The sequence below is a fragment of the Myotis nattereri genome (assembly GCF_964212035.1).
Source record: "Myotis nattereri genome assembly, chromosome: X".
Taxonomy (NCBI): domain Eukaryota; kingdom Metazoa; phylum Chordata; class Mammalia; order Chiroptera; family Vespertilionidae; genus Myotis; species Myotis nattereri.
The window spans coordinates 53,556,051-53,583,972 of NC_138078.1; the positions used below are offsets into that span (position 1 = coordinate 53,556,051).

Here is a 27,922-nt window from a genome sequence, read left to right on the forward strand (position 1 = left end):
AAAATTAGCAAAAATGGCCCGCACCACCTGTTAGCGCGCGATAAAAACTACCCGCAAACAATGTGATGACAAGTGGTGGCTCATTCCTGACCACTGTAAGGAATGCTGTGGGGGGCAGGCACCTCTGACCTGTGTGTTGCTGTGAGGAGGCTGTGCAGGGCAAGGCAGTGCTTTTCAAATGTGACCCTTGCACTAGCAGCCTCAGCACCCCTTGGGAACTTGTGAGAAAATCAAAATTTTGGACTTCACTCCAGATTCACTCTGTTGTAAATGTTTCCCCCCAAGTCCCGCATGGTTCAGGGTTGAGGATCTGGAGGAGGAGCTGCACACAAATGAAAGAGAAGAGACAAGAGATAAAATTTGGAAATATTGGGGGGCCAGGTGGGTAAGTCCAACTCAAGGGGAAGGACTTCCCCTGGTGCTCAGGCCTTGCCAATCTTTTATTGGTTTGGGATACACCCATAGCCCTTAGGCAGGCAATTTCCAGTAACAGGCTGACTAGCCCATCAGCAAGGATTTACATAATAATAAATGGGGAAGTTGCTTCAGCTACCATTGTCTGGACTAACAGTGGGTGCACAGCTCTGACCTTTGCTAGGGCTTCAAGGGTCACCAGCCTTCCCGGTTCTCTGTCCATATCTCTCTGCTAGTGAAGACAATAGGCGGTTTCCCACATCACTGGATTAGAAACTCTGGGAGCAGGATCCAGCAATGTGTGTTTTAATAGACTCTCCAGGGAATTCTAATGCTCCCTAAAGTTTGAGACCCATTGGAGGAGTTATGTGAATAAAGCCTGGTGCGAGGAAGCCTGAGTTACTAGATATATGACTTTGGACAAGCCATCTAACCTCTAAGTGTCTCACTTCACCTGTAAAATGGGGGACATGAGGAAGAGTACCTGCCTTATAGGGTTGTTGTGAAGATTAAATTTGTGAAGTGCTTATGAGTTATATATATAAATGATAACTGCTATTGTTGGAAATAATGGAGCCTATGACTTCTGTCTGCTCCCTCAGAATGACAGTGGTTATGAGTAAAAACTGTGAGTAAAAAGCTCCTATGATTTGACAAGTAAAAAAATATGCTATAAAATTGTGCTTTCTTGTGATTGTGCTTATCTAAAAATATGTATGCATATGGATAAGATAAAATTATGGGTGATTTCTTTTTCTAATCACAAACTTTTAAATTTGGTTAAGTAGAATATATCTTTGGAATCAAAATATTAAGTAATTTCAGACAAAAAATGTATTGGATCATGGATAACCAATGGGCAGAGTTGAAGTAAAGACTACTCGAGCCTCGGCTGGTGTGCTTGGTGGTTAGAGGGTCAACCCACGCACAGAAGGGTCACTGGTTCAATTCCCTGTCAAGGTCATGTACCTGGGTTGCAGGTTCAATCTTGAGCCCTGGTCGTGGCGTGTGCAGGAGGCAGCAAATCAATGTGTTTCTCTCACGTTGGTGTTTCTCTCTCTCTCTCTTTTCTTTTCTCTCTCTCTCTCTCTCTCTCTCTCTCTCTCTCTCTCTCTCTGTCTCTCTCTCTCTCTCTCTCCCTTCTGTCCCTCCCTTCCATTCTCTAAAAATCAATGGGAAAAATATCCTGGGGTGAGGATTAAGAAAACAAAACAAAACAAAAAAAGACTACTCAAGAGGACACAAGTTATAGAACTGCCATATGTGGGTCCCCATCTTCACTCAGGGACAGAAAGGAAGTTCTGGGCTCATCATATCACATCAAAGTAAAACACAAGGTCATTCGGGGTTAGAAGAGAAGAGATGTGAGCTAGAGTTTGGTCCATCTGGGCAGCCTCAATAACAGAAAAGAGGATGGCTGGCCCAGTGAGGACCACTGGGAGGTGAGATGAGTGCTGGGCAATGGACTCATCCTCAGGAAGGGCAAAAGTTTCTAGCTGAGAATCAGCATGGTCTTGGAAGCTGTGAGACCTGGCTGATCGCTGTGGAGAAGTCTGAGTATTTTGTGAGGGCTTCAACTAGATCTCCATCTGTAAAGGAGTAAATACACTAGTCAGCAGGATCTATGTCACCATCTTGCCACCTGTATATCTCTAGGTACCACTGGGCTATAAAATCCTGGCATAGGGCCAGAAGCTGACTTCAAAATCAAGATCCAGGTCAGATTATTGGGGTGGTTGTGTGGTCTGAAATTCCAACCACATTTGTCACTCTCAGCCACACTTTCCTCTTTTAAAGTATAATACATAGAACAAAGACACTGCAGAAAAATTTCACTAAGATCTCAGTATGGTGTTTATCTCTACAGAGTATTTCTTTGCACCCCAGTAACCACTTGACTTTTACAAGGTAGCATACCTATTGATATATGGTCACTATGGAATCTACTAAGATGCACTAGAATTTCTGCAGTTTATCACTTGGCTACCCTGATTCCTTTTGTGGCCTTTGTTTTGACATTAGAGTATGATATTATGGTATGTTTCTCACTTAATCAGGTTCTTTTTTTTTCTGATAACTGCTTTATTGAGACAGCTTTATTGTGCATATGCCATATAATTCACCCATTTAAAGTGTACAATCCCATGGGTTTTTGTATATCTAAAGCATTGTGCAGTCATAACCACAACTTTAGAACATTTTCAACACTACAGAAAGAAACCCTGTACCCTAGTTCCCCTTACCTCCATCCCCTGGCAACCACTAATCAATTCTGTATCTATGGATTTGCCTACTCTGGACATACCATATAAATAGAATCATTTACTATGTGTCATTAGTAACTTGTTTCTTTCACATGGCATAATGTTTTCAGGGTCCATCCATGTTGTAGCAACTGTCATTATTTCACTCTTTTTCATGGCTGGATAACATTCCATTGTATGGCTATACCACATTTGGTTTATTTATCCATTCACCAGTTGATGCACATTTGGGTTACTTACATTTTTTTGCTATTATAAATAATACAGATATGAACATTATTATAGTTTTTGCATGAATGGGTAGTTTCATTTATGTTGGGTATATGCCTATGAGTAGAAGAGCTGGGTCTTACGATAGCTCCATATTTAACATTTTGAGGAACTGATCATTTTCCTAAGCAGCCATGCTTTGTTACATTCCCACCAGCAGTGTGAGAGGGTACTGGTTTCTCCATATCTTCATCAGCATTTGTCTAACTTTTTTTATTATAGCCATCCTAGTGGGTGTGAAATGGAGTCTCTGTGTGATTTTTATTTGCATTTCCCTAATGACTAACAATGTCTAGTATGTTTTCAAGTGCTCCCTAGCCACTTGCATATCTTCTTTGGAGAAATATCTATTCAATTCTTTGCCCATTTTTGAATTGGGTCATGTCTTTTATTATTGACTAGAGGCCTGGTGCATGAAATTCATGCGGGGGGGGGGGGGCGGGGTCCCTCAGTCCAGCCTGTGCCCTCAGACATCCCTCACACTGCATGCACCAGTGACCATACTTTTCATACAGGTGAAAGGCATCTTCTGTTGTATGGGCAGCTAAATTTTTTTGCTCTGATTATAAAAAGTAATACATAACATGATCCTTCTGAGGCAGTAGTACCATTTTCCCCATCTTATAGGTGGAAAAACTGAAGCAGAGAGAAATTAAGTAATTGGCTTTGTCACACAGTTATAAGTGTCAGAATCAGGGCTGACCACAAAATGTGCAAGCCAGAGTCCATGCATGTCATCACTACATCATCTTTTTTTTTTTCAGTGTTAGAGTAGCCTAAGAGACTGTTCCCAATATATAGGGTAGGGTCCCAACGCCTGGCCGGTGATCAGGGCCAATCTGCAGGGCAACTGGCAGGTGAGGTGATCAGCCTCCCCACCACTGATCAGCTCCCCCGCCCGCCACTGGCACCCTCCTTGGCTGGCGACCTGGCACCGCCTGCCAGCTGGCCCCACCCCAGATCACCGCTGCAGGTTGCCTCCCTCTCCTGTGTGGAGCATCTGCCCCCTGGTGGCCAGTGCACATAATGGCGACCGGTCATTCTGCCGGTCATTCAATTTGCATATTAGGGTTTTATTATATAGGATTTGTGGGAAATGTTTATATATTATGGATACAAGTCTCTTATCAGAGATATGATTTGCAAATATTTTCTGGCATTCTATAGGCTGCCTTTTCACTTTCGTGATAGCATTATTTGTAACATAAAAGTTTTTTATTTTGATGAACTCCAATTTATCTATTTTTTTCTTTGGTTGCTTATGATAATAGCATCATATCTAAAAAACTGTTTCCTAATCCAAAGTCTCAAAGATTTACACCTGTAATTCCTTCTAAGTTTTAGCTGTTGTATATAAACCTTTTATCATTTTTGGTTTTAATTTTGTATGACTGTGAGAATGAATTCCAACTTCATTCTTTTGCATATGGAAATTCAGTTGTCCCAGCACCACTTGTTGAAATGACTATTCTTTCTCCAGTGAAAGGACTTCACATCCTTGTCAAAAATCAATTTGCCACAGATGCATGCATTTATTTCTGGTCTGTCAGTTATGTTTCTTTGATCTATATGTCCATCCTTATGCTAACAACACACTATTTTGATTACTGGAGCTTTGTATAAAATTTTAAAGTCAGGAAGTGTGAGTCTTCCAACTTTGTTCTTTATCAAGATTGTTTTGACCACTCTGGGTCCCTTGAATTTCCATATGAATTTTAGGCTCAGCTTATCCATTTCTACAAAGTACTTTGCTAGGCTTCTGATAGGGATTTCATTGAATTTGTAGATCATTTGGGGGAGTATTATCATCTTGACAATATTAGGTATTTTGATCCATGAACATGAGATTTCTCCATTTGTTTCGATCTTCTTTAATTTCTTTCAACATGTTTTGTAAGTTTTCAGTGTACAAGTCTTCATGACCTTATTTAGCTTATTCTGTTTTATTCTTTTATGGTATTGTAGATAGAATTGTTTTTTTAATTTTATTTCATATTATTAATTGCAAGTGTATAGCAATAGAGTTTTTGTACTGTTTTTATATTCCACAACCTTGTAGAACTCATTTATTAATTCTAATAGGTTTTTAGCAGATTCCTTATAATTTCTATATACAAGATCATGCCATCTGCAATTATAGTTTACTTCTTCCTTTGCAATCTTTTCAATGCTTTTTCTTTATTGTTTTTTTTTTTTTAATCAAATTGCTCTGGCTAGAATCTTCAGTACAATGTTGAGAGAAGTAGCGAGAATGGACTTAGAAGGAAAACTTCTAATGTTTTGCCATTATGATGTTATTGTGGATTTTTCATAGAAACTCTTTGTCAGGTTGAGAAAATTCCTTTGTCCTCCTAGTTTTTGAGTGTTTTTATCATGAAAGCGTGTTGGGTTTTTGTCAAATTCTTTTTCTATTTCTACTGAGATGATCATGTTTTAGTTTTTTTATTCTACTTATATTCTGTATTTCATTAATTGGTTTTAAGATGTTAAAATAAGCTTGCATTTCTGGGATAAATCCTCCTACTTAGTTATGGTGTATGATCCTTTTTAACTATTACAAGATTTGGTTTGAGAGTATTTTTTATCACTTTTTTTAAAATTGTTTTATTGCTTAAAGTATTACAAAGAGTATTACATATGTCTCCTTTTTTCCCTCCCTTAACAATCCCCCGGCCTCCCTTACCCCCCAGTGTCTTCTGTCCATAGGTTATGCTTATATGCATGCATACAAGTCCTTTGGTTGATCTCTTATCCGCCCCGTCCCGCCCCTCAACCCACCCCAGCTTTCCCGCTGTAGTTTGGCAGTCTGTTCGAGGCAGCTCTGCCTCTGTATCTATTTTTGTTCATAAGTTTATAATGGTCTTTATTATCCATGAGTGAGTGAGATCATGTGGTATTTTTCCTTCACTGACTGGCTTATTTCACTTAGCATAATGCTCTCCAGTTCCATCCATGCTGTTGCAAATGGTAAGAGTTCCTTCTTTTTTACAGCAGCATAGTATTCCATTGTGTAGATGTACCACAGCTTTCTAATCCATTCATCTACAAATGGGCACTTAGGCTGTTTCCAGATCTTAGCTATGGTGAACTGTGCTGCTATGAACATATGGGTGCATATATCCTTTCTGAGTGGTGTTTCTGGTTTCTTGGGATATATTCCTAGAAGTGAGATCACAGGGTCAAATGGGAGTTCCATTTTTAGTTTTTTGAGGAAACTCCATACTATCTGCCATAGTGGCTACACCAGTCTGCATTCCCACCAGCAGTGCACAAGTGTTCCTTTTTCTCCAAATCCTCTCCAGCACTTGTCGTTTGTGGATTTGTTGACGATAGCCATTCTGACAGGTGTGAGATGATACCTCATTGTTGTCTTGATTTGCATCTCTCAGATGATTAGTGACGTTGAGCATGTTTTCATATGTCTCTTGGCTTTCTGAATGTCCTCTTTTGAAAGGTGTCTATTTAGGTCCTTTGCCCATTTTTTGATTGGATTGTTTATCTTCCTTTGTTAAGTTGTATGAGTTCCCTATAAATTTTGGAGACTAGGCCCTTATCAGATATAACATTGGCAAATATGTTTTCCCAAGCAGTGGGCTTTCTTGTTGTTTTGTTGATGGTTTCTTTTGCTGTGCAGAAGCTTTTTATTTTGATGTAGTCCCATTTGTTTATTTTCTCTTTAGTTTCCAATGCCCTAGGAGATGTATTAGTGAAGAAATTGCTTCTGCATATGTCTGAGATTTTGTTGCCTTTGGATTCTTCTAGAATTTTTTCCAGTCGTACATTTAAGGCCTTTATCCATCTTGAGTTTATTCTTGCGTATGGTGTAAGTTGGCGGTCTAGTTTCATTTTCTTGCATATATCTGTCCAATTTTCCCAACACCATTTATTGAAGAGACTATCTTGGCTCCATTGTATGTTCTTGCCTCCTCTGTCAAATATTAATGGAGCATATTGGTTCGGGCTGATTTCTGGGCTCTCTATTCTATTCCATTGATCTATATGTCTGTTCTTGTGCCAGTACCAGGCAGTTTTGAGAACAGTGGCTTTGTAATACATCTTGATATCTGGTATTGAGATCCCACCTACTTTGTTCTTTCTCAGGATCGCTGCATCTATTCAGGGTCATTTTTTATTCCAGGTGAATTTTTGGAGAGTACGTTCTAGGTCTGTAAAATATGCCATTGGTATTTTTAATGGGAAGTGCGTTGAATTTATAGATTGCTTTGGGTAGTATGGACATTTTAATGATGTTGATTCTACCAATCAAAGAACATGGTATGTTTTCCATCTGTTTATGTCTTCCTCTATCTCTTTTTTCAACGTCCTGTAGTTTTCTGAACAGAGGTCTTTTACCTCCTTAGTTAAGTTTATTCCTAGGTAGCTTAATTTTTTTGGTGCGATGGTAAATGGGAATGTTTTTTTAGTATCTCTTTCTGTAAGTTCACTATTGGTGTATAGAAATGCCATTGATTTCTTGGCGTTTATTTTGTATCCTGATATATTGCCAAATTCATTTATTAAGTCTAATAGTTTTTTGATGGAGTCTTTAGGATTTTTTCTGGAAAATATCATGTCATCTGCAAATAAGGACAATTTTGCTTCTTCTTTTCCAGTTTGGATGCCTTTTATTTCTTCTTCTTGTCTAATTGCAATGGCTAATACTTCTAGTACTATATCGAACAGGAGTGGAGAAAGTGGGCATCCCTGTCTGGTTCCTATTCTTAGGGGAAATGGTGTTAGTTTTTGTCCATTCAGTATGATGTTGGCTGTGGGCTTGTCATATATGGCTTTTATTATGTTAAGGTATGATCCTTCTATTCCCACCTTGCTGAGAGTTTTTATCAAGAATGGGTGTTGGATTTTGTCAAATGCTTTTTCTGCATCAATTGATATGACTATGTGCTTTTTTTCTTTCAATTTGTTTATGTGATGTATCACGTTTATTTATTTGCGGATATTGTACCATCCTTGCATCCCTGGGATAAATCCTACTTGGTCATGGTGTATGATCTTTCTGATGTACTGCTGGATCCGATTTGCTAAGATTTTGTTGAGGATTTTGGCATCTATGTTCATGAGGGATATTGGCCTGTAATTCTCTTTCATTGTGTTGTCTTTACCTGGTTTTGGTATGAGGGTGATGCTGGCTTCATAGAATGAGCTGGGAAGTGTTCCTTCCTCTTGGATTTTTTTGTAGTAGTCTGAGGAGGATAGGTTTTAGTTCTTCCTTGAATGTTTGGTAAAACTCCCCTGTGAAGCCGTCTGGTCCTGGGCTTTTGTTTGATGGATGCTTTTTGGTGACTGCTTCAATTTCTTCCAGAGTTATTGGCCTGTTGAGATTTTTAGATTCTTCCTGATTGAGTTTTAGAATGTTGTATTTTTCTAGAAATATGTCCATTTCCTCCAGGTTGTCTAATTTGTTGGAGTAGGGTTGTCCATAGTATTGTTTAACAATCATTTGTATTTCTGTGGGGTCTGTTGTTTTTTCGCCTCTATCATTTCTGATTTTTTTTATTTGGGTTCTCTCTCTTTGCTTCTTGGTGAGCCTGGCTAGAGATTCATCAATCTTGTTTATCCTTTCAAAGAACCAGCTCTTCGTTTCATTGATTTTATGTATTGTTTTTTTGGTCTCTATGTCATTTATTTCTGCTCTAATCTTTATTATCTCCTTCCTTCTGCTCATTCTGGGCTTTTCTTGTTGCTCTCTTTCTAATTCTTTGAGTTGTAGAGTTAGATCATTTACTATCATTTTTTCTTGTTTTTTGAGATAGGCCTGTAGAGCTATAAACTTCCCTCTCAGGATTGCTTTCATTGTATCCCATAGGTTTGGGATTGTTGTGTTTTCATTGTCATTAGTTTCCAGGATGTTTTGAATTTCTTCTTTGATCTCATTGGTAACCCAATCAATATTTAATAACATGCTATTCAGCTGGGTTGTTTTTATTGTAGTTTATTTCTAATATTATGCCATCGTGGTCTGAGAAAATGCTTGGTATGATTTCAATCTTCTTGAATTTGGGGAGACTTTTCTTGTGACCCAATATGTGGTCTATTTTTGAATATGTCCCATGAGCCCTTGAGAAGAATGTATATTCCGTATATTTGGGGTGAAGTGTTCTGAAGATATCAATTAAGTCCATCTGATGTAGTGAGTCATTTAGGATTGCTATTTCTTTGCTGATTGTTTGTCTAGAGGATTTATCCAGTGATGTCAGTGGTGTATTAAAGTCCCCTGCTATGATTGTATTGTTGTTGATCTCTCCTTTGATATCTTCCAGGAGTTTTTTTATGTATTTGGGTGCTCCTGCATTGGGTGCATATATGTCTATCAGGGTTATATCTTCTTGTTGTATTGATCCCTGTAGTATTATGAAGTGGCCTTCCTTATCTCTTATTATGGCCTTCACTTTGAGGTCTATTTTGTCCGATATAAGTATTGCTACCCTAGCTTTTTTTTCATTTCCATTTGCCTGAAAGATATTTTTCCATCCCTTCACTTTCAGTCTGGGTGAGTTCTTTCTTCTGAGGTGGGTCTCTTGTAGACAGCATATGTATGGGTCATGTTTTTTATCCATTCAGCCACTAGATGTCTTTTAGTTGGAGCATTTAGTCTGTTTATGTTTGAAGTTATTATTGAAAGGTACTTGTTTGTAGCCATTTCTTTTTTTGTGTGGCTGTTTTCTTTCTGAGCTTTTTATTTCTTCTTTTTACACCAGTCCCTTTAGCATTTCTTGCATTGCTGTCTTGGTGGCGATAAACTCCCTTAGCCTTTTTTGTCTGTGAATCTTCTTATTTCCCCGTCAATTTTGAATGATAGCCTTGCTGGATAGAGTATTCTTGAATTCAGTCCTTTTCTTTGCATCACTTTCTAAATTCCTGTCCATTCTTTTCTGACCTGATGTGTTTCTGTTCAGAAATCACTTGATAATCTAATGGGAGATCCCTTGAATGTAACTTTCTGTCTCTCTCTTGCAGCCTTTAAGATTCTCTCTTTGTCTTGAACATTTGCCATGGTAATTATGATGTGTCTTGGTGTGGGTCTTTTCGGGTTCACTTTGTTTGGGACTCTCTGTGCTTTTGTGATTATTTTCTTCCCCACCTCTGGGAAGTTTTCTGATATTATTTCTTCAAATAGGTTTTCTAACCCTTGTTCCTCTTTCTGTTGTTCTGGCACCCCTATTATTCGTATGTTGTTTCGTTTCATATTGTCCCATAGCTCCCTTAGGCTCTCCTCCTGTCTCTTAATTTTTTTCTCCAATTGCTGTTCAGTTTGGGTGTGTTTTGTTTCCCTGTCTTCTAATTCGCTAATTCGGTCCTCTGCTCCTCTTAGTCTACTGTTGAAACTTTCAATGGTGTTTTTTATTGCAGCTATATCACTCTTCATTTCTTCTTGGTTCTTACATAATTTATTGATTTTTTCATCTGTTTCTTCTTGCTTTTTGCATAAGTTGTTGATTTTTTCCTCCATTCAGTTTATGCACTCTAGGACCCTTAATCTGAATTCTTTTCCTGTCATGTTGCATGCCTCTGTATCACTTAGTTGCTTTTCTGGCGAGTCCTCCTTTTCTTTCCTTTGGGGGTTTCTTTGTCTACCCATGTTTGATTGTACCACCATATCTAGATGTTGAGTCATTCAGTGGCTATTCCTTGGGTGGCAGTGGCTCCTCGGGCTGCAGTTGCTCCTCGGGCAGTTGTGGTAGCAGCTCCTCCTCAGTTGGTAGCAGCTCTTCTGGTGGGTGCTGTTTACAGTTGTGGTGGCTCCTCTGGCTGGTCGGGGGAGGCTTCACACACAGCTGCTGTTCCTCAGACAGAGGGTGTGGTGATCAGGAGGCTGTGTTCCTTGGATGGGGGCGGGCTACACAAGCAGCTGCTACTCCTTTGAATCGCTACTTTTAATCTCTTAAGTGGCTCAGGGCAAGGTGTTTTCCAATAGGGTGTGTCAACTGTCTTCCCCCCAGGCAAGGCAGGTGTCTATCCCCCCAGGCAAGGCAGATGCCTATGTGGCTGTGTGAGGGAATGACTGATCCGAGGAGACTTGGGATGCCTCCTTCTGAGCTCTGTCCCCTGAGTCCCCAGTGCTGGGTTCTGCTCTCACAGCTCCAGTCCACTTCACCGTCCCTCTTCCAGAGCACAAGGTGGGTGGCTCCACAGGGAATGTTTGTGCCTTGGCCCTTTAAGAGGGTGCCTGAACTTCTAGCTGCCACTCCCTGGCAAACAGCACCCCATTGCTTTTCACAGCTTGATGTTATGTGGATACCTTCCTCAGTTTGGTGCTCTCTGCTGGGGAGCCCCAGCTCTGGGATTAGATCCCAGAATTCTCAGTGGCACCTCCCCCCCTCCACCACCGGCTGAGATATCTCTCTGGGACTTCAGTTCCCCTCTGTGGGTCACGTCTCTGCCCCTCCTACCAGTCTCAATGCCAGCTCCACCTTCAGTCCTTGGGTATCAGGGTTCTCTCCTGTGAGTTTTCCATTGATTATTCAGGAAGCCTTCTCGTATTTCAGTTGTAATTCCAGCTTGTTCCTGGGAGCATGACCATGCAGCATCCTCCTACTCTGCCGCCATTTTTAATCTCTCTGGTTTGAGAGTATTATGTTGAGGATTTTTGTGTCCATATTTATAAGAGACTGGAGACCTGGTGCACAAAATTTGTGCACGTGGGATTGTTGCTCAACGCGGCCTGCACCCTCTCCAATAGGGGACCCCTCAGGTGATGTCTGACTGCCAGAATCGGGCCTAAACCAGCAGTAGGACATCCCTCTCACAATCCAGGATTGCTGGCTCCTAACTGCTTGCCTGCCTGCCTGATTGCCCCTAACTGCTTCTGCCTGCCAGCCTGATCACCCCCTAACCACTCTTCTGCAGGCCTGATTGATGCCTAACTTCTCCCCTGCCGGCCTGATCACCCCCAATCGCCCTCCCCTGCCAGCCTGATCGCCCCCAACTGCCCTCCCCTGCTGGCCTGATCACCCCCAACTTCCCTCCACTGCCGGCCTGATTGCCCACAACTGCCCTCCCCTGCCAGCCTGATTGTCCACAAATTCCCTCCCCTGGCATGACCCGCCTCCTCCACTGGGACCAGCCTCCTCTGCACTATGCAGAGCCGCAGGACTCCCAGGCCTTACCATGCAGAGTGGCTGCCATGCCCCACCTCTGCTGTGTGCACGGCTGTCTTGTGAGGCCATCTTGTGGCGGCCATCTTGTGACGACATCGCACGAGGGTGTGATTCCACCTAGGCTTTTATTATATAGGATATTGATCTGTAGTTTTCTTGTGATATTTCTGTCTAGTTTTGATATCAGTGTAATACTGACCTCAGAGAATGAGTTAAAAAGTGTTATTTTCTCTTCTATATTTTGAAAGAGTTTGTAAAGAATTGAGATTAATTCATCTTTAAATGTTTGGTAGAATTCACCAAAGAAGCCATCTGTGTTTTTGCTTTTCTTCACAGGTAGTTTTGATTACTAATTCAGTCTCTTCACTTATTACAGGTTCACTTGGAGTTTCTATTTTTTTCTTCAGTTATTTGCAGCAGTTTCTATCTTTCTAGGAATTTATGCAATTCATCTATGTCATATAATTTATTGTCATATAATTATTCATAGTATTCCTTTTATACTCCTTTTTATTTCTGTAAGGGCAATTGTAATTTCTAATTTTAGTAATTGAGGTCTCTCTTTTATTCTTGGTCAATCTAGCTAACCAAAGTTTATTTGAATTCTCATTTGGTACTCAGTCTCCTTCAGCCTATATTTGGGAGCTTTGGTCAACCTAAGAAATACATGTGTTTATTTTATAGTCAAGAAAATAAGTTTTATTCACATTCTAGCATGTGGAGTTCTCAGTCTGAACCCCCAAAGCATACTGTTCTGTCCCCTAGACTAGCTGAAGCAAATTCATTCAGCCTCTTTATTAGCCAATGGCAGTAGTTCATAAGGCTATTGCTGCCCCACCCTCTCACTCTGGAAATTGTAAGCTGCAGGCTTTTTAGCAAAAGGCCATCAGGCAAATATTGATTATTTCTGAGTAAAAATTGGAACTTAGGGAAGAGCAGAAGGCAACGGATCCTGGCCAGCTAGGATCCCCAAGCAAGGCATTGTGAGTAGACCTGGGGCCTGGGGTAGTGCTCTTTTTGAGTATTGAATTGGAATGGAGACAACTTAGAAAAACAGAGGCCTACTGCTGTTCCAACCATTTGTCTCCTTAGTTGCGGCGTCCAGGATATGCTGCTCTAGCTGGCAGGGACTCAGCTGACAGGTGGCAAAGCCAGGAGGTCAGGAAAAAACATTTGGTATTTTGGAAAAGTACCAATTTTGACTGGTGTTCTGGGGTGCATGGCAGAGTTGATAATCTTGCTCCTTCTCTCTGGGAGCCTTAAGGCTGACTTGTGTGCTAGGGCAGATGCATCCATTATCTCAGAAAATATATTAGAGGCAATAAAATGTCCACTTAAAGATTATTTTAAGATTAATTGGAAATCTGTGTGTGAACGATTTTTAAAATAAAGCCAAACCCACCAAGATTTTTCTGGTAAGGAAGTGGCAACAAATCAACTCTTAGGGATGGGTGTGTGGTGAGCTTGAAATTCAGATCAAGTGTGACAGTCAGTCCCGGCCCCACCCTGAGCTGCTGACTCAGGACCAAGAGGAAGAGGGATCTGCCAGACTTCAAGACTTTTGTAAACAGTTCTTGAAAGAGAAACCACACACTTGTCTTTCTGCCAGCCCCCCTTCCTCCTCCCACACCCTCCAGCTACTCCTTAAAACTGACAGTGCAGCCATTGTCTTTTCTCTGACATCCAAGGGCAAAGCTTGTTAACTTGAACTCCATGAACCTCCAAGGGCTATGTGGAGAGAATTTAGGGGGGGGTCTATGAACTTGGATGAGAAAAGTATTTGATCTTATTTCCACTAACCTCTAAGAGAAATTTAGCATTTCCTCAACTTAGGAATATAGGCAACAAGCCACAATAGTATTAGTGGTATCTGTGACTTTATTCCCCAATAGAATCACAAATATTTTCACATCATATTACAGTTATTGTATCTCAGAAAAGTTACTGATGCTCATCATTACTTCAATCTATAGACTGGCCACTAGATTTTGTCCTTCGTTGCACTATTAAAGAAGCAATATAACAAGATCACAATTTCTTAAACATATTTTATAACTATTTCAATAGGATTGGTTTCCTTTGTAATTCTATATATTTTATTTTATGCATCTGAAAACATTATTCTGGGAAGGGGTTTAGAGGCTTCACCAAACTGCTAGAGGAATCTATGACCTAAAAGAGATTAAGACCCCTGCTCTGGATCTTGGCACTCTCCTGCTCCACTGGCCTCATTTCTGACCCACAGAACTTTCCCTACCTGTCTGGCAAGCTCAAAAGCACTTGCATACTAGTGTTGTGACACTGGGAAACTTAGACTTTCTGTGCCATTTCTTAATCTACAGAATGGAGAATAACACTACTTTATAAGGTTGTTGTGATGATTCAATTAGTTAATAAATGTAAAGCACTTAGTGCCCAACAAATAGTAAGTACTAATAAGTATTTGCTATTTTTTTATTGTTGGTTCATATCAATTATCTTACTAATCTATCTTATTATTATCTCCATTTTTAGAAAAGGCGAACTGGGACTTAGAGAGGGAAAATGACAAACCCAAGGGTACACAAAGAAGTGGCAGAGCCAGACTTCAAAAACAGGTCTGTGTGACTCTGACGCCAAGTGGAGGTCACTCTCCACCACACCATTAAGAGTGAGGGATGGCCCCTCAAAGAGGCAGAAGCCATCAACAGGGTGCCCAGTTGGGAATGAACAACCAGCTTTGCAAGCTCCTGCTTTCTCTTCCCCAATTTGTCCCTACTGTCCACATGTCCAACTTGATGGGGGTGGGGGTTCTCCCAGAGGCCTCAGCCAAATCTGAAGAGGCCAGGGCTTCTCCAAAAGGCTACTGCCAATGCAGACCCACCTGAGAAAGGAATGAGTGCATGTTCTCACACTGAACAGGAGCCTCGCAGCAACAAACTCATTTGGAGTCATGAACCTGCTTCTGGTCTCCAGAGCTACTCAAGCCTCACAGAGCAATGGAATTGGAGGAGTAAGTAGGGATTCAGAAGGGCAGGAGTTTGTCTGGGGAGTGAAGGCTGCCTCCTGGAGAAAGTGGTCTATGAGCTGAGGAGATTGCCAGTTCGAGTGGGACCAAGAGTGTTTATGAATTTTTAAGGCAGAGGGAATAGGATGTTCAAAGGCCCTGGTATGCAAGGAAGAAGGGAATAATTCAGAATGTCTGAGGTTTGGATTGAATGGAAGAGGGAAGTGGGATGACATGGGGAGATGAGATGGCATACATAGTTTATGAGCAGAGAGTGAAGAATGCCAGAATCAGGTCCACAAGTCTTTTACTAGAGGAAGGAGCACCACGAAAGGGTTTTTGTATAGGAGCAACAGAACCTACACCCTTCCCCCTGCAAGCATGCAGAAGGTGGGCTGATTAGAAGGGGTAGAGACGCAGGGGTGGACAAACTTTTTGACTCGAGGGCCACAGTGGGTTCTTAAACTGGACCGGAGGGCCGGAACAAAAGCATGGATGGAGTGTTTGTGTGAACTAATATAAATTCAAAGTAAACATTATTACATAAAAGGGTACGGTCTTTTTTTTTTTTTAGTTTTATTCATTTCAAACTGGCCAGATCTGGCCCGCGGGCTGTAGTTTGCCCACAGCTGGACTAGAGGCTGGTTAGACCAGCAAGGAGGCTACTTCAGTAGTCCAGATGAGACGTAAGGAGGGGCTGAACTTGGGGGTAGAAGCCTGGAACTTCTGGAAACTCTCTCTGGCTTATGTGTCCTCCATGGTGAGGAACTGGTAAGACTGTAATTGCTGGGGGACTTGCCCTCCTCAGGTTTGGTTGTGCATGAATCCTGTGAGGCAAGGTTTCCTCAGTTCAGAGGATAATCACCATGAGTCCACACCTTCCGTTTTAGCCTCTTCCTCATATAAACAGTATACAGCAAGAGCAGAATAAAAAGCCAGGACCCTACTTTCTGTCACCCTCACCCACCCCCAGTAGAATTGCTAAGGTAAGGGGCCCAGCTTTATCCCAATGTGTGGCAGGCAGGAAGGGGTGTAGGGACTCGAAGAGCAGGTCAGAACCTGCCCTCTGTCAAAGGAAATATCCACCCTCCTAAGCCTTTCAGAGACTGTTTTCTTACAATTAGGTCCCGCTGTTACCAGGGCAACTAAGAACTCTGGGCTTTGTGTTTCTGTGTTTGTTGAATCCCTGAGGAGAAGTGGCCCACAGAGCTTTCCCTAGTCTGGGCAGGATGCAGGAACTGCTAGTGGGAGGTGGAGACACCCCACCCCCAGTTTGCGGGTAATCTCTTGCCTTGGTAATGCCTATTCTTATTTTATGGGAGGGGCAAGGGCTCCATGTGAGTCAGTTCTGATATTCAAGGGTAAGGTTTAGGCTTCTCTGAACCTGGTATCCAAGGGCCAGACTTCTGCATCCATCCTATGTCACCTCACTCTCAGGGAGGTGCAATCGAGCAGGTGTCTAGCAGGGGCAAGCTCACACAAGACCATGAGATATTCTGGGGTATTACACAAATGTTTTTTGATCACTTACTATGTGCTTAGTGTGGGATCTCCAGGCTGGTTTCTGCTCTGGAGAGCTCTAAGGGAAGACTCAGAACCAAATTAGCCATTAAATGTCCATGAGCTAGTTAGTCCCCGAGACTCTTTTCTGCACTGGGCTGGGCTGGGTATTAGACTTGCTTAGGGTGTTTTTTAGACATAGAAATTCCTAAAGATTCTGATTCCATCAGTGTGGGTGTGAGTGGAGGGTGCTGGTTAAGAGTTCTAAATACCAAACTGCTGGAGTTCACAGTAGAATTGTGCAAATGAAGCAAGTGACCTTGAGCTGTCAGTTTCCTCACAGAATGAATGAGGGGAACAGTGGATTCACCAATATTTTCTCTTTCTTCCCCCATCCCTTGGGAACAGGATTTTTATGGCCCTCAGCATCCTTGTCATTCTTCTACTGCCCCTATTCTTTTCTTCTTACTCCTTTTCCTTTATTCTAATATTTCCTTACTCCTGGCATGCAAAAAGGTTTCTGTGAGGTGCAACCTGATCACCTTCCATTGGCTGCCTTGGACCACAAGCAAGGCCTGCCCATCTCTTGGACACCCTCCCCCACCCATTCTGCTGCAGCAGCTCAGGAAGGCATTGGCATTTCTGGCACCCTGTCTGCTGATTCATCTTGAGTCCCATCAACTGAAGTTCTCAGATTTCTTTTTCCACAAGTTTCTTCCAAGACTCATCTTCCCCACTCAGTCTCCTGCAGTTGGTTTCTGAATCTGACTGCAAGATCTCACATGTGCACCTGGCAAAGGTCATATCAGCACATCCTTCCAGGTTATGGAGATTAGAATTGTGATTCCATTTTGGAGCGGAGCCTCCAGTCCTCCAGGCTTCATATGATCTGCAGATGCCCTTAGCATGCAACCTCTAGGTCTTCATTCAGCAGCCAACTTATTCACTCACTTATTCATTTATGTACCAAACTAGGGTTGAGAGCTTACTGTGTACACAGCCATGTGCTATGCCCCAGGGATCCAGCAGTGACTGTGGTCTGAGTAGGAATGGGAGTCAGTGGCAGGGCCAGACTAGAATCCAAGACCCTGTTCCCTATACTCATAGGGCTTCCAGCAGGGTTGGACAAGGCTCACCCTACTCTTCTTACTTTCCCCCACCTGATCTGATGGGCCATGAGACAATCTGGGGTCACTGATCCCTGCCAGCAATGAACATGAGAAACTCCAGGGGTGCTGGAGACCTTATCTGATACCAGAAGCAGAACAGGAAGCCCCAGTGCTCACAATGCAGCTCAGGCCCCACAACCTTGTACCTCCCCAGAGGAAAGTCAGCCACACACTCATGCAAACTCATCACCACAAACTTGGCACTACCACTGCCTACCCTTCTCTGCAGCATAGAACTGCCACCTGGCTGGTTCTCCCAGAGCCTCCAGAGATCATGCACCTGATGCAGCTCTTGTTGCTTGGGCAAAGGCCCAGAATCTAGTCAGGTTAAGGCTTGAGCTCATCAGGGGCTTCCTGGGAAACAGCATGGTGGATTAGAGTTGAAAGACTGTGAGTTTGGAAGTCACACAGACCTGAGTCCACTGTGGAACCTAATATCTCTAAGATCCAAGTCCCTCAGCTCTAAAAGGAGATACCTGCCTAATTGAGTTGTTGTGGGAATGAAATGAGATGATGTTGGTGAAAGTGGCACATGGTCAGAAATGCACTGGTTGCCTCCCTCCCTTCCTTCTGTCCTTTCTTCCTTCCTTCCCCTGAAAGGTGCAAAGTCAATGTGCCTCTGAAACTGGGCTTTGTATCTTTCTGCAGTTCTTTCACCTGGAGGGAAGGTGGGCAGAATGGGGCAGACCCGGAAGACAGTAGAACCTGTGAGTGGAGGCAGAGAGGAGCTGACTACTGGGCAGCTGCGGGGCTGAGAAAGAGCCACTCACCAGCTATAAACCTTGGGCCAGTGACTTCTCTTAAGCCTGTTTCCTCATCTCTAAAATGAGGGTAAATGAACTGGGATAATGGATAATTAAGTGTGTGGCTCAGCACTTGTACTTAGTAGGGGGCCCAATAAACCTTCCCACCCATTGTACCAGAAAATAAATTTCCAATTCATGGCTGGAAAACTTGAGCAAATTCCAGAATGGGGTTCAGTTTCTTCTGACCCACATGCTATGAGGGCAGTGAAATCTTGCTGGGAGGGTCTCTGTGTGTACTGTGGGGCTGTTTAAAAACTGCACCTGCTAGTTTACTGGTGTCACATAGCACCACCTAGTGCCCAAAAGTGGAAAGGCCCTCCTGCCTGCCTCACCGTTTGGCCTCCCTCCCCAGGGCCCGTGTGTGTGTGTGTGTGTGTGTGTGTGTGTGTGTGTGTGTGTGTGTGAGAGAGAGAGAGAGAGAGAGAGAGAGAGAGAGAGAGAGAGAGAGAGAGATGGGGGACACTGTTATAGGATGGTACAGCTGGGCCACTCATAGCTTTATATCCCAGTTAGTGGAGAACTAATGCTATTTTTCAAGATGCCTAGTCCCTCCACTTCCTTTCGACACAGATGTAGAGGACTGTAGGAAGGTCCATTGAGCTTCACTGGGCCATAGTTTCCTCATCTAAGGATTTCAAGGCTTTAGGATAGGGTTGTTTCAGGCAAGGTGTCTGGTAAGTGCCTGATGCCTCTGGGTACCCACCTATGCTTGCTCAATAACCCAGACAGTCACTGTCTTTACACACCCTTTATATTTTTATTGAGGAGAAAGATTTAGCATATAGAATGATTTCTTATCTTCACAACACAGTAATGCAACAATAACACATTTATTTCCAACCCATTTTCTCCCGAGTCTCTGGGAATCCTTGGGCTGCTTTCATACCCCTGCATGCGTTTTCCCCCACCCCGCTTTCAACCCAAGAAAGTGCCCATAACCCATAGTTTCTCTTACAGTTCTTGTGGCTATCACATCACAACAAATATTAAAGATCTGGGAAAGGGGGGAAGAGGGTCAAAGGGTAACCCGGGTCCCCTTGCCTTCAGAGGCCCAGGAACCAGCTCACTGCTCACCCACTCTTTCCCCGGCTAAGGCTACAAGGTCTCAGGGTGAGAAGCACCATAGGAACAGTCACAGCCTGTGCTGAGGAGTCCCTGGAGGTGAGGATGCAAGGCACCTGTCCTTTGCACTTCTCTGGCAGGGACATGAGCAGTAGGGCCATTGTGTTGACCATCAGCAAACAGGGTCCACAGCCTCGAAGAACAGTAGTTCCCCTTCTGGAACTCTCTCCTGAGGAAATAGCTGAAAAACAGACAACATTTTCTTTACAGTGTTGTTCACTCCTGGTGGGGATGGGGAAAACCAGGTTACTGAAATATCCAATGAATTAGGAGAATACCTCAATTATTCAGTGTGTATGACTGACTGCATAGGTGGCAGCCATTTTAAATCCTGATCATGAGCTTGCAGGATGATCTCCTCTTTGAAAAGACATACTGAAAACACACTAGAAAGAAAGGCAGCAAATAGTACTTGCGTCTGTGTGGTGGGGTTCTGAATGTTTGGGATTTTTTTTGTCCTTATAGTTTTCTCTATTTTCTACATTTTCTATAATGATTATGCATTACTTTTCTCTTTGGAGGAGGAGGAAGCCTTTTTAAAAGGTAGCAACAGGTTATAAGAACCTGGCTCCCCTGGTCCCCAGGCTGAGAAATTTATGATAAACAAAACGGCTTCTTACCTTCTGCTGATGAGTAGAGACCTCACCAGCAACCAGCCAGCGAACTGGTCATCCTCCAGCTCCTTCCTCTTGCTTCCAGGCTCAAAATCCTAAGGCTGGGATGAGGCTATCTACCAGACTCCAGTGAGGAACAGGGGCTTGATTTACTCTGCTCTATTCCTTTTTTTATTATTATTATTATTAGTAGTAGTTAAGGTATTACAAATGTGTCCTCATCCCCCCCATTAACCCCCAACCTCCCCCAGCTCTATTCCTTCTGACTACAGACACTTTGATTGCGCTTGCCCAGCTCAGTGTCAAGGGCAGTTCAGGCCAACAGTGGATTTGCCTAGAATTCTGTGGCCAGTGACATAGTTTCTGGACCCATGGCAAGCAGCAGGACTCTTTATAAGGGTCCCTAGGTTTGTACCCAGAAGTCCCAGGAGTTACTAGGAGGCAGTCGGCAGTCACCCTCTCCAGCCTTACCATCTAATTGAAGCCCAGCATCAGGCTATGGCTTGCCCCCCATGTGAGAGACATGAGGATGGCCTGGCTGACAGGCTACAGTCTCTGTAGAGAGAAACTTCCTCTCTCTTCTGAGAACTACGGAATCCTTTAAGTTGAAGTTAAAGAGCAGGCCTTGGGCCCTCTCTGTCATTGGTAGTCCGGGAAGGAAAGGCCAGTTAGGCCTTCTATGAACCCCCAAAGATGGCAAGTCTCCTGCAAAGACCTTTGGCTGGGGGTTGCAGTCCAAGACCTGGCCTGGGGAGGAGACCACCATCCCTAAGGAAAGAGTCACTCCTCACAATGTCAAACTGAGTTGTTGCTGCTTTTTTCTCCTCTTCTTCCTCCTCCCCCATTTTCCAGGCAACACCAAGGAAAGGGGTAACACTGAGTTCTGTCCACCAGGGATGCCTGGGAGGGCAGTGTGGTAAGAAGAAAGGGCCCCAGATTTGGTGAGCTTGTCCAAAGACCCTGATACAGTAGTCTGTGGGAAGGTTGAACTAGCTTGCTCAGCCACCAAGGACAAACCTCAGTGAAATGTCCATTTGACAAGTAGCTTTGCCCACCCTCACTAGACTACATGTAGGGTCCTCTTTGGGCCCTTCTGCTGGAGGATGAACCAAGTGTAAGCTTCTAGGCACATTTATGGATCCCATCCTGCTCTCTGTCGATTATATCTAGTAAATGTCCTCAGGAGTTCAGTGTAGCCCATCCTTTCACTTATTGGGGCAGATTATTGAGGTATTGGGTAAAGCTCTGATGAGCCAGTCAGAGTTGATAAAATCATAGAACACAGGGTTAGGAACAATTAGAGGGGAAATGCAAGGGGATGACCAGTTCATTTACGGGAATAGGCCCAGAAACCTGTTCACTAGCTGTGGTAGGACTGAGCAGAGTGCACAGTCAAGAGGACAGCTATTGCTGACCCCTCCTTTCCCAAGTGGTCATGGCTGCAAGATGGTCTGGAGTTCTACAGGCCTTCTTCAGGTTCTTCAGGTCTGGAACTCCCTTAAGTACTAGTCAGAAAAGGGGGCAAGGTGTGGCAGCAATAGCAAGTAGAGGGGACACAGTGGAAAGGTGTGTTCTGGGTGGCCATCTCCCCCAGCACTCACACGCGAATTCGGCCACGTGCAGCCCGATGGCCTCCCTGTCTTGGAGTGAGGCGGAATAGTACTGGGGGCCGGCTTCGAGTTTGGTATTGCACCAACCGACCTGCCCTGCGAATCAGTGGTGGTGAACTGTAGAAGGGTGAATTAGTACCTGGAAGGCCCTCCAGCAGTGGGACTCGATTCTGGTTCCTCCGTCTGCTGGCCTGTATTATGGGAGGTGATGTATCTAGGAAATTTTCATAATAGAAGCCAGAAGTCTGGGATGAAGCATTGGCATAGGTCGGCATCACGTCCATGAACTCATCTAGGTCATCATCCTGGGCCTCATCCTCTGTCTCTTCCTCGGGTTCTGGCTCCTGCTCTGGCTCCTGCCCTGGTTCCTGGCCCTTATCCTCATCCTTTTTCTCACCCTCATTATTCTTCCTCATTTCTTCCTCTTTCTCATCTGTATCATCCACCACGATCTCGTCTTCATTGTCGTTGTCCTCCTCCTGGTTCTGTTATATCTCCTCCTCCTTCCTCATCTCTTCCTCCTTTTTCCTCTTTTCCTCCTGCTCCCTCATCTCTTGCTAAATAGCTCTCAAACACCTCCGCTGGTCCTTGTGAAGCCTGCGCCTGTGCACCTCTGCATCTTCATCCTCACTGTATAGCGCTCTTCTCCACTGCCCTCGACATTAGGGTCTGCAGCAAAAGGGAAGAAGATATTTCGAACCCCAGGGAATGGGATTGGCTTAGGGACACGCACTTTTCTTTCTATCTCCACACATTCAAGAATCAGCTCATCCAGGTTGGCTATTTGAGTTGACCATAAGAGCTCCTTGCGGAAGAATTCTGAAAGGCCTTTGAGGAACTGGTTTTGAAGGCGGCAGTCATCCCAAGATAAGAATTGGGCCAGGAACTGAAAAGCATCTGCATAGCTGCCTAGGGTACAGTTTCCCTGCGTAAGCTTGCGGATTGCGTTTTTCGCCACACTTGGGGGGATGAGGCCATAGAATTTCTTACGGATTTCATCCAGGAAGCGCGGGATGTTGGCATACAGGGGGCTTCCTTCCTGGGTGACTGAGATGGCCCAGTCCTTGGTGTCACCAGTGAAAAAGGAAATCAGAAAGGCCACCTGCTCAGCACCCCCAGGGAAATGATTCTCGTGGTCGGCTATGAAGGTCTCTAGCCGCATCAGGAATTCAGGCAGGTAGACCGGGTCTCCTGAAAAGGGCTCTAGCTCAGGCCACTCCAGAGGCGGCATAGGAGGCTGCGGGGGCAGTTCCTTGGAGGCGGGCAGGGGCAGCGCCGGCGCCGGCGGGGGCGGGCTGGGCTGCGGGGGAGGGTCGACCTGGCCTTCTGAGGTGCCGCAGTCCTGGATGGCGTTGACCAACAGCTCCTCTGAGGCGCGCTTGGGCTCCGTGCGTGGGGGAGGCCAGCACATGAAGGGCAGTTCGCCCTCGGGCACGGAGTCTATCTCGCTGAGCGGGAACTCAAAGTTCTCCTCCGCTAGGACCGGCACTGGCCAGCGCACAAAGCTGGAGACATTGCCCCGCAAGGAATTCACCTCAGTCAGGGCTCTTCCGAGCTGAAGGCCCAAACTGGCATTCTCCCTGAGAAGGGCATTTAATTCTTCTCGCAGGGCCACGTTCTCCATGCGTAGGCTATTGAGGTTTCCTGACGCCTCGGACATCTGGACTCGCCCAGGGTCCTGGGTCCGCGGGCAGGGTAGGGATGCGGGGTAGAGAGCTAGGCACTCGGAAAGGAGGCTGAAATGCGGAGGGGCACGGGAAGGGAGCCGTGGGTTCAGGGTAGGCCGAGCCACACCCACCGGGGCGAGCACGGCTGGCGGGCGGGCGGGCGCTGCGGGGCGCAAGGCCTGGCGGCGGGGCCTGGGGCGCGTTACCTGGTCCAGGGGACCGGAATGGGCGGACAGCGGCAGGAGCCCAGAGGCGCCGAGCGGAGGTCGCAGGAGGCGAGTCAGCAGCACTCGGCGGCACCCCAGCGGCGCTGGAAGGAGTAGACTGCGGCTCGATCTGTCGAGGAAAAAATGTTGCGGCTGCCTGATCCCTGCTTTTAAGTGCAGCCTCGCCCTGCCCCTCCTCTCCCTCCCTCCCCTCCTCCCCGCCCCCCCCCCCCCCGCCCGCTCTGCCGCTCCCACCGACAGGGGCGGGACTTCGGGCACCGTGGGCGCCCAGTGGCCGCCTCACCCACCCTGGGCTGCGCCTCTCACTGACTCTCTCCTTCCCTAGCTGCAGCTAACTCGAGTCGGGAAAATGCGACAGCGACTGCCCACTCGAGGTCGTCATGGCGACAGCCAGTGAACGTGTTCCTCTCCTCAGGCAGGCCCCCGAGTGTAGAGGAGCTGCTTCGAGAGGCGCAGCTTAATCTCCAGAGCCTGTTGCAAGGTACCGAGAGGGTGTGGGGCTTCGTCTGGACCCACAGGCCAGATACGCAGCCGCTGGAGGGAGGCATTGAAGAAAAAGTACAGGGACCAGCGAGAGAGAAAAAAAGTTTAAAGCCCATTGTAAAACAAAACACACATTTTCCATCTGTCACCTTCCAGACTCTAAATCACCACCACCACCTTTTTTTTTTTTTTTTTTTTTTTTTTTTTTTTTTTTAGCTCAGTAGCCCATGGGGGAAAAGAGGACAGAAACTGAGACAGGGCAAATGGTCAAACCATTTATTTCCAAAGACAGCTGGGTGAGAGACTCCCACAATGTGGCCCACATACCTCCCAGACATTCCCTTGCTACATCACCCATGCCTTTGGAATCCTGGCACCTGCAGAGTCTCCCTCTGGGCTTCACTCATTCTACTCTTACATAAACCTCGTCCACATATCTTCTGGGTAGCTACTGCTTCACCAAAGCAAGCCCAGTACACAGCACCCAGCGCTCACTTCACCCCGAATTCCCACTGTCTTTGAGCATATAGTGTGCAAAACTGGGTCCACAGACCCAGAGAAGCAGCCCAGTCAGGGTGCCTGAGCAGTCAGACTGCACCCACTAGGCAGATGGAGAAAACACAGACTTGGAAAACAGAGCTAGAATATAATTCCATTCACACACCTACTTAGCTGTGTGACCGTATGCAGATATCCACCCTTTCTGATCACATAAGTCATCTTTAAAATGGGAATTTCAATTCCCTACATGGCACAGTTTTGTGAGAACTGAAAATAGGGCTTAGCAAGAGCGTCTTGCTGCTGGAGAGACCCTGATGAGATGCAACATCAACTCCTGGTACATGTCGTTTAGAACATGGGCTGAGCTAAGCACAATATTAAAGTTGATATGAAAAAAATAAGGTGGTCCCTGATAAGAACTTACAATATGAAAAAATACACATTTACCAGACGGATTTATCCAATGTAAGTGGCAAAAGTATTAAAGCTCAGGTCTATGAGAGAGACTATTGGCGAGCTGCAAATACCTGGGTGGAGATTGCAAAGGGCATGCATATATCCAAGTTCACTGAACCATATACAAATCTGTACACTTTACTGTTGGTAAGTTATAACTCAATAAAATAATACAAATAAAAATTTAGTGCTAAGTCACAGGCTCCATACCCCCTTTCAGCCCTCACATCCCATTCAGACCTCTTTTCTAAACCTAGAAGACCTCCTCCCTCTTCCCCACTCCAATCATTATACTTTCTTTAAAGTTCTATTCTTGCCTCCTCTAAGAAAACCTTTCACATGAGTTCTACACTTTGCACCATTCCCTCCATAAGCACGCATATGAGGCACTTTGTACCATCCTGTTCAAGAGGATTTTTATAGTTCTGAACTGCTTTTCCTTGCATTTGTTCATTCATTTACTCTTTCATCTACTAGTCCTGGGTATATATTTTGTCCACCTGGCCAGACTAAGCTTGTCAGCTTAAAGAATCATGTCTTTTGGGTTTCCAGAAGCACCTGGCACAGGGCTGGATCCCCAAGAGGTGCTCAATAGACATTTCTTGAGTGACCGTTAAATATTAAACAATCATCTTATCAGCTCTCGTTTATTCATGCCAACGAAGATTAATACTGGTGGAGAATAGAAAGTGGCACAGGGCCACCCAACTGGACTACAGCCATAATCCCCACCTCCTTGCCAGGGCAGTGCTTATCTTAGAGAAGCAAGATACCAAGGGACACCATGAGCCTTGTGTTCAGATAAGAGAGGAGCTACCATGCAGGAAAAGAGTCAGTGTGTTCTGTGGTGCCTCCGTGGACAGTTAGGACTGGGGGAGGAACCCAGAGGGAAGCAGATTTCACCATAAGATAAGGAAAAACTTTCCTGATACCTGACAGCCCCAACTGTCCTTGGATGGAATCGGAGACCTTGGGAAGAGGGCTTCTCCCTCCTCTGCAAGTGTGTGCAGAGGCTGAAGAGACACATTAAAGGGCTGCTGAGGAGGAAGTCTGAGCCCAGAATGGGATGTTGGACCAGAGAACCTTTGAGGACCCTCCTGACTCCAAGTTGTAATTCTTAAAGTCTTTGCTCAAATATGCATAGAGTCCTGCCTGTTGATTCCTTACTCTCACTTCCTTCATTTCGTTGGATTCTTTCCCTTCATTCGAATTCATCAGTTAAATGAAACCAATTCAAATCTTATGCATCCTTCTTATTCCCTGATGATGCCCCTGAAATTCTCCTTCTTTCTATGCCACTTCTTCCCTTTCCTCTCCTTCACCTACACTCCCCTGGACCTGTCACCACCTGCAGTGGGACTAAGATGCAGGAAGCCAGGCCCTTGGAGGCTTGAGTAAGAGTTCTTGACATTCAAGGGAGCACCCCATGTTGGACTTCCCAATACAAATCTCCTTGTGCTTCACCCAGGTCTTTTCCCAGCTAGGGTTGCAGAAAACCTGAAGAACTGGACGGCTTTAAAGAGAGGGCCTTGCAGCATAAAGTAGCAAAAGGTGTCTGCACCCTGAGCCTCCACTCCAAGTTGAGCACTTAAGGTGTGGACCACAGACTCACGGGCTTAGTCCCAGAACCACCACAACTCAAATTTCTTGATTCTCTTTTCTCTTCGGCTCTCATAGTCCCAGGAAGTAGGCATTTTTCCATTTCTGAATCCAGAGGCTCAGAGGTCAGGACATATCCTAAAGAAACAGAGCAAGTCAGGCCTGGCAGCTAGAGTAGGAGCCCTGGCTCATGATCCCTCCCCTGCCCGGCACCTGACCATGGCCCCCTAGAGTTTGTATCCACTGTGCTGTTTTTCAGAAGAATATGAGGAGCAGTACTCAGAGGCCAGACTGCTGGGGCAGACCTTCCGCTCTGCTGATGAGGCCCCTGAGCCCACTCCCAGCCCAAGGCCCCAGTCTGCCAGGCGTCTGGAGTTTGTATTGATGGTGAGTTGCATCTTCCCCTGCCTGGGAGAGCCAGTACAGAGCTCGCCCTGCACCCATCGACAGGGTATCTTGAGCTGCTTACATTATCCACTGGATACTGCTGCTCACCTCTGCTCACCAGCAGAGCTACCCTGAGGTCCAGCCCAGATGGGTCTTGCACAGTAGGTGTCTGGCCTGGCAGCCTGTCCATGTTCTCCTGCCTCCCAGATGAAGCCTCCAACCGGCCTGCCTAGACAGCCATCTTGTGGGCATGGCTCATCTCTAGTCAGGAGTACACCCTTCCCATCACCTTCTTTCCCAACAGCCTACAAAACAGCAGCTGAGCGAGGATGAGACTACCACCCAGGGTGTGAGGGCCCCTGAGGCCTCCCTGAGCCTGTCTACCACAGCCGACAAGCAAGTTGCCTGGAATACCCCCTTCCCTCTGCCCATCCTAGAGGAGAAGCGGTGGCTTCAGCCTTGCTCCACGCACTCTGACATTGTGCCCATCAACATCTCTGGTAGAGTTGCTTAGCACCACCTCTGTTTGCTTCCCTCCATGCCAACTACAGACCATCCTCTCCAAATGCACTAGATGCTGGGGGAGGGAGCAAGACTTTCTCTGCTACTGGCTCACCCTGTACTGTCAAAGTCATGGCTCTTGCCAGGGAATGGAGGCATGCAGAAGATGGGGCTATGGCTGCTCTTTCTTCACTCTACTAGCACTTCCACACTAACTGAGACCATCTTAT

The 27,922-nt window shown here is 45.1% G+C and overlaps 2 protein-coding genes and 1 long non-coding RNA gene across 3 annotated transcripts in view; 1 reads left to right on the top strand and 2 right to left on the bottom strand.

The window, feature by feature from the left end:
* NHSL2 (NHS like 2) overlaps positions 1-27,922 on the top strand; it is a gene marked incomplete at its 5' end in the record, with an annotated part of 301,359 nt that overhangs the window by 259,470 nt on the left and 13,967 nt on the right. The window contains 3 exon segments of the mRNA XM_081080867.1: positions 24,091-24,246; positions 27,064-27,191; positions 27,496-27,691. Coding sequence (XP_080936993.1) covers positions 24,091-24,246; positions 27,064-27,191; positions 27,496-27,691 — 480 coding nt within the window.
* LOC308510823 lies at positions 19,272-24,087 on the bottom strand. Its single transcript, XR_013995437.1, has 3 exons — positions 24,053-24,087; positions 23,745-23,874; positions 19,272-19,828 (listed from the first exon to the last, which is right to left on the bottom strand). It is a non-coding gene; the product is annotated as an uncharacterized lncRNA (long non-coding RNA).
* RTL5 (retrotransposon Gag like 5) lies at positions 21,859-23,531 on the bottom strand (the record flags this gene model as incomplete). The annotated part of the gene is given in 4 exon segments (XM_081080868.1): positions 21,859-22,359; positions 22,363-22,428; positions 22,432-22,508; positions 22,511-23,531. Coding segments are annotated over 4 exon segments (1,665 nt in total).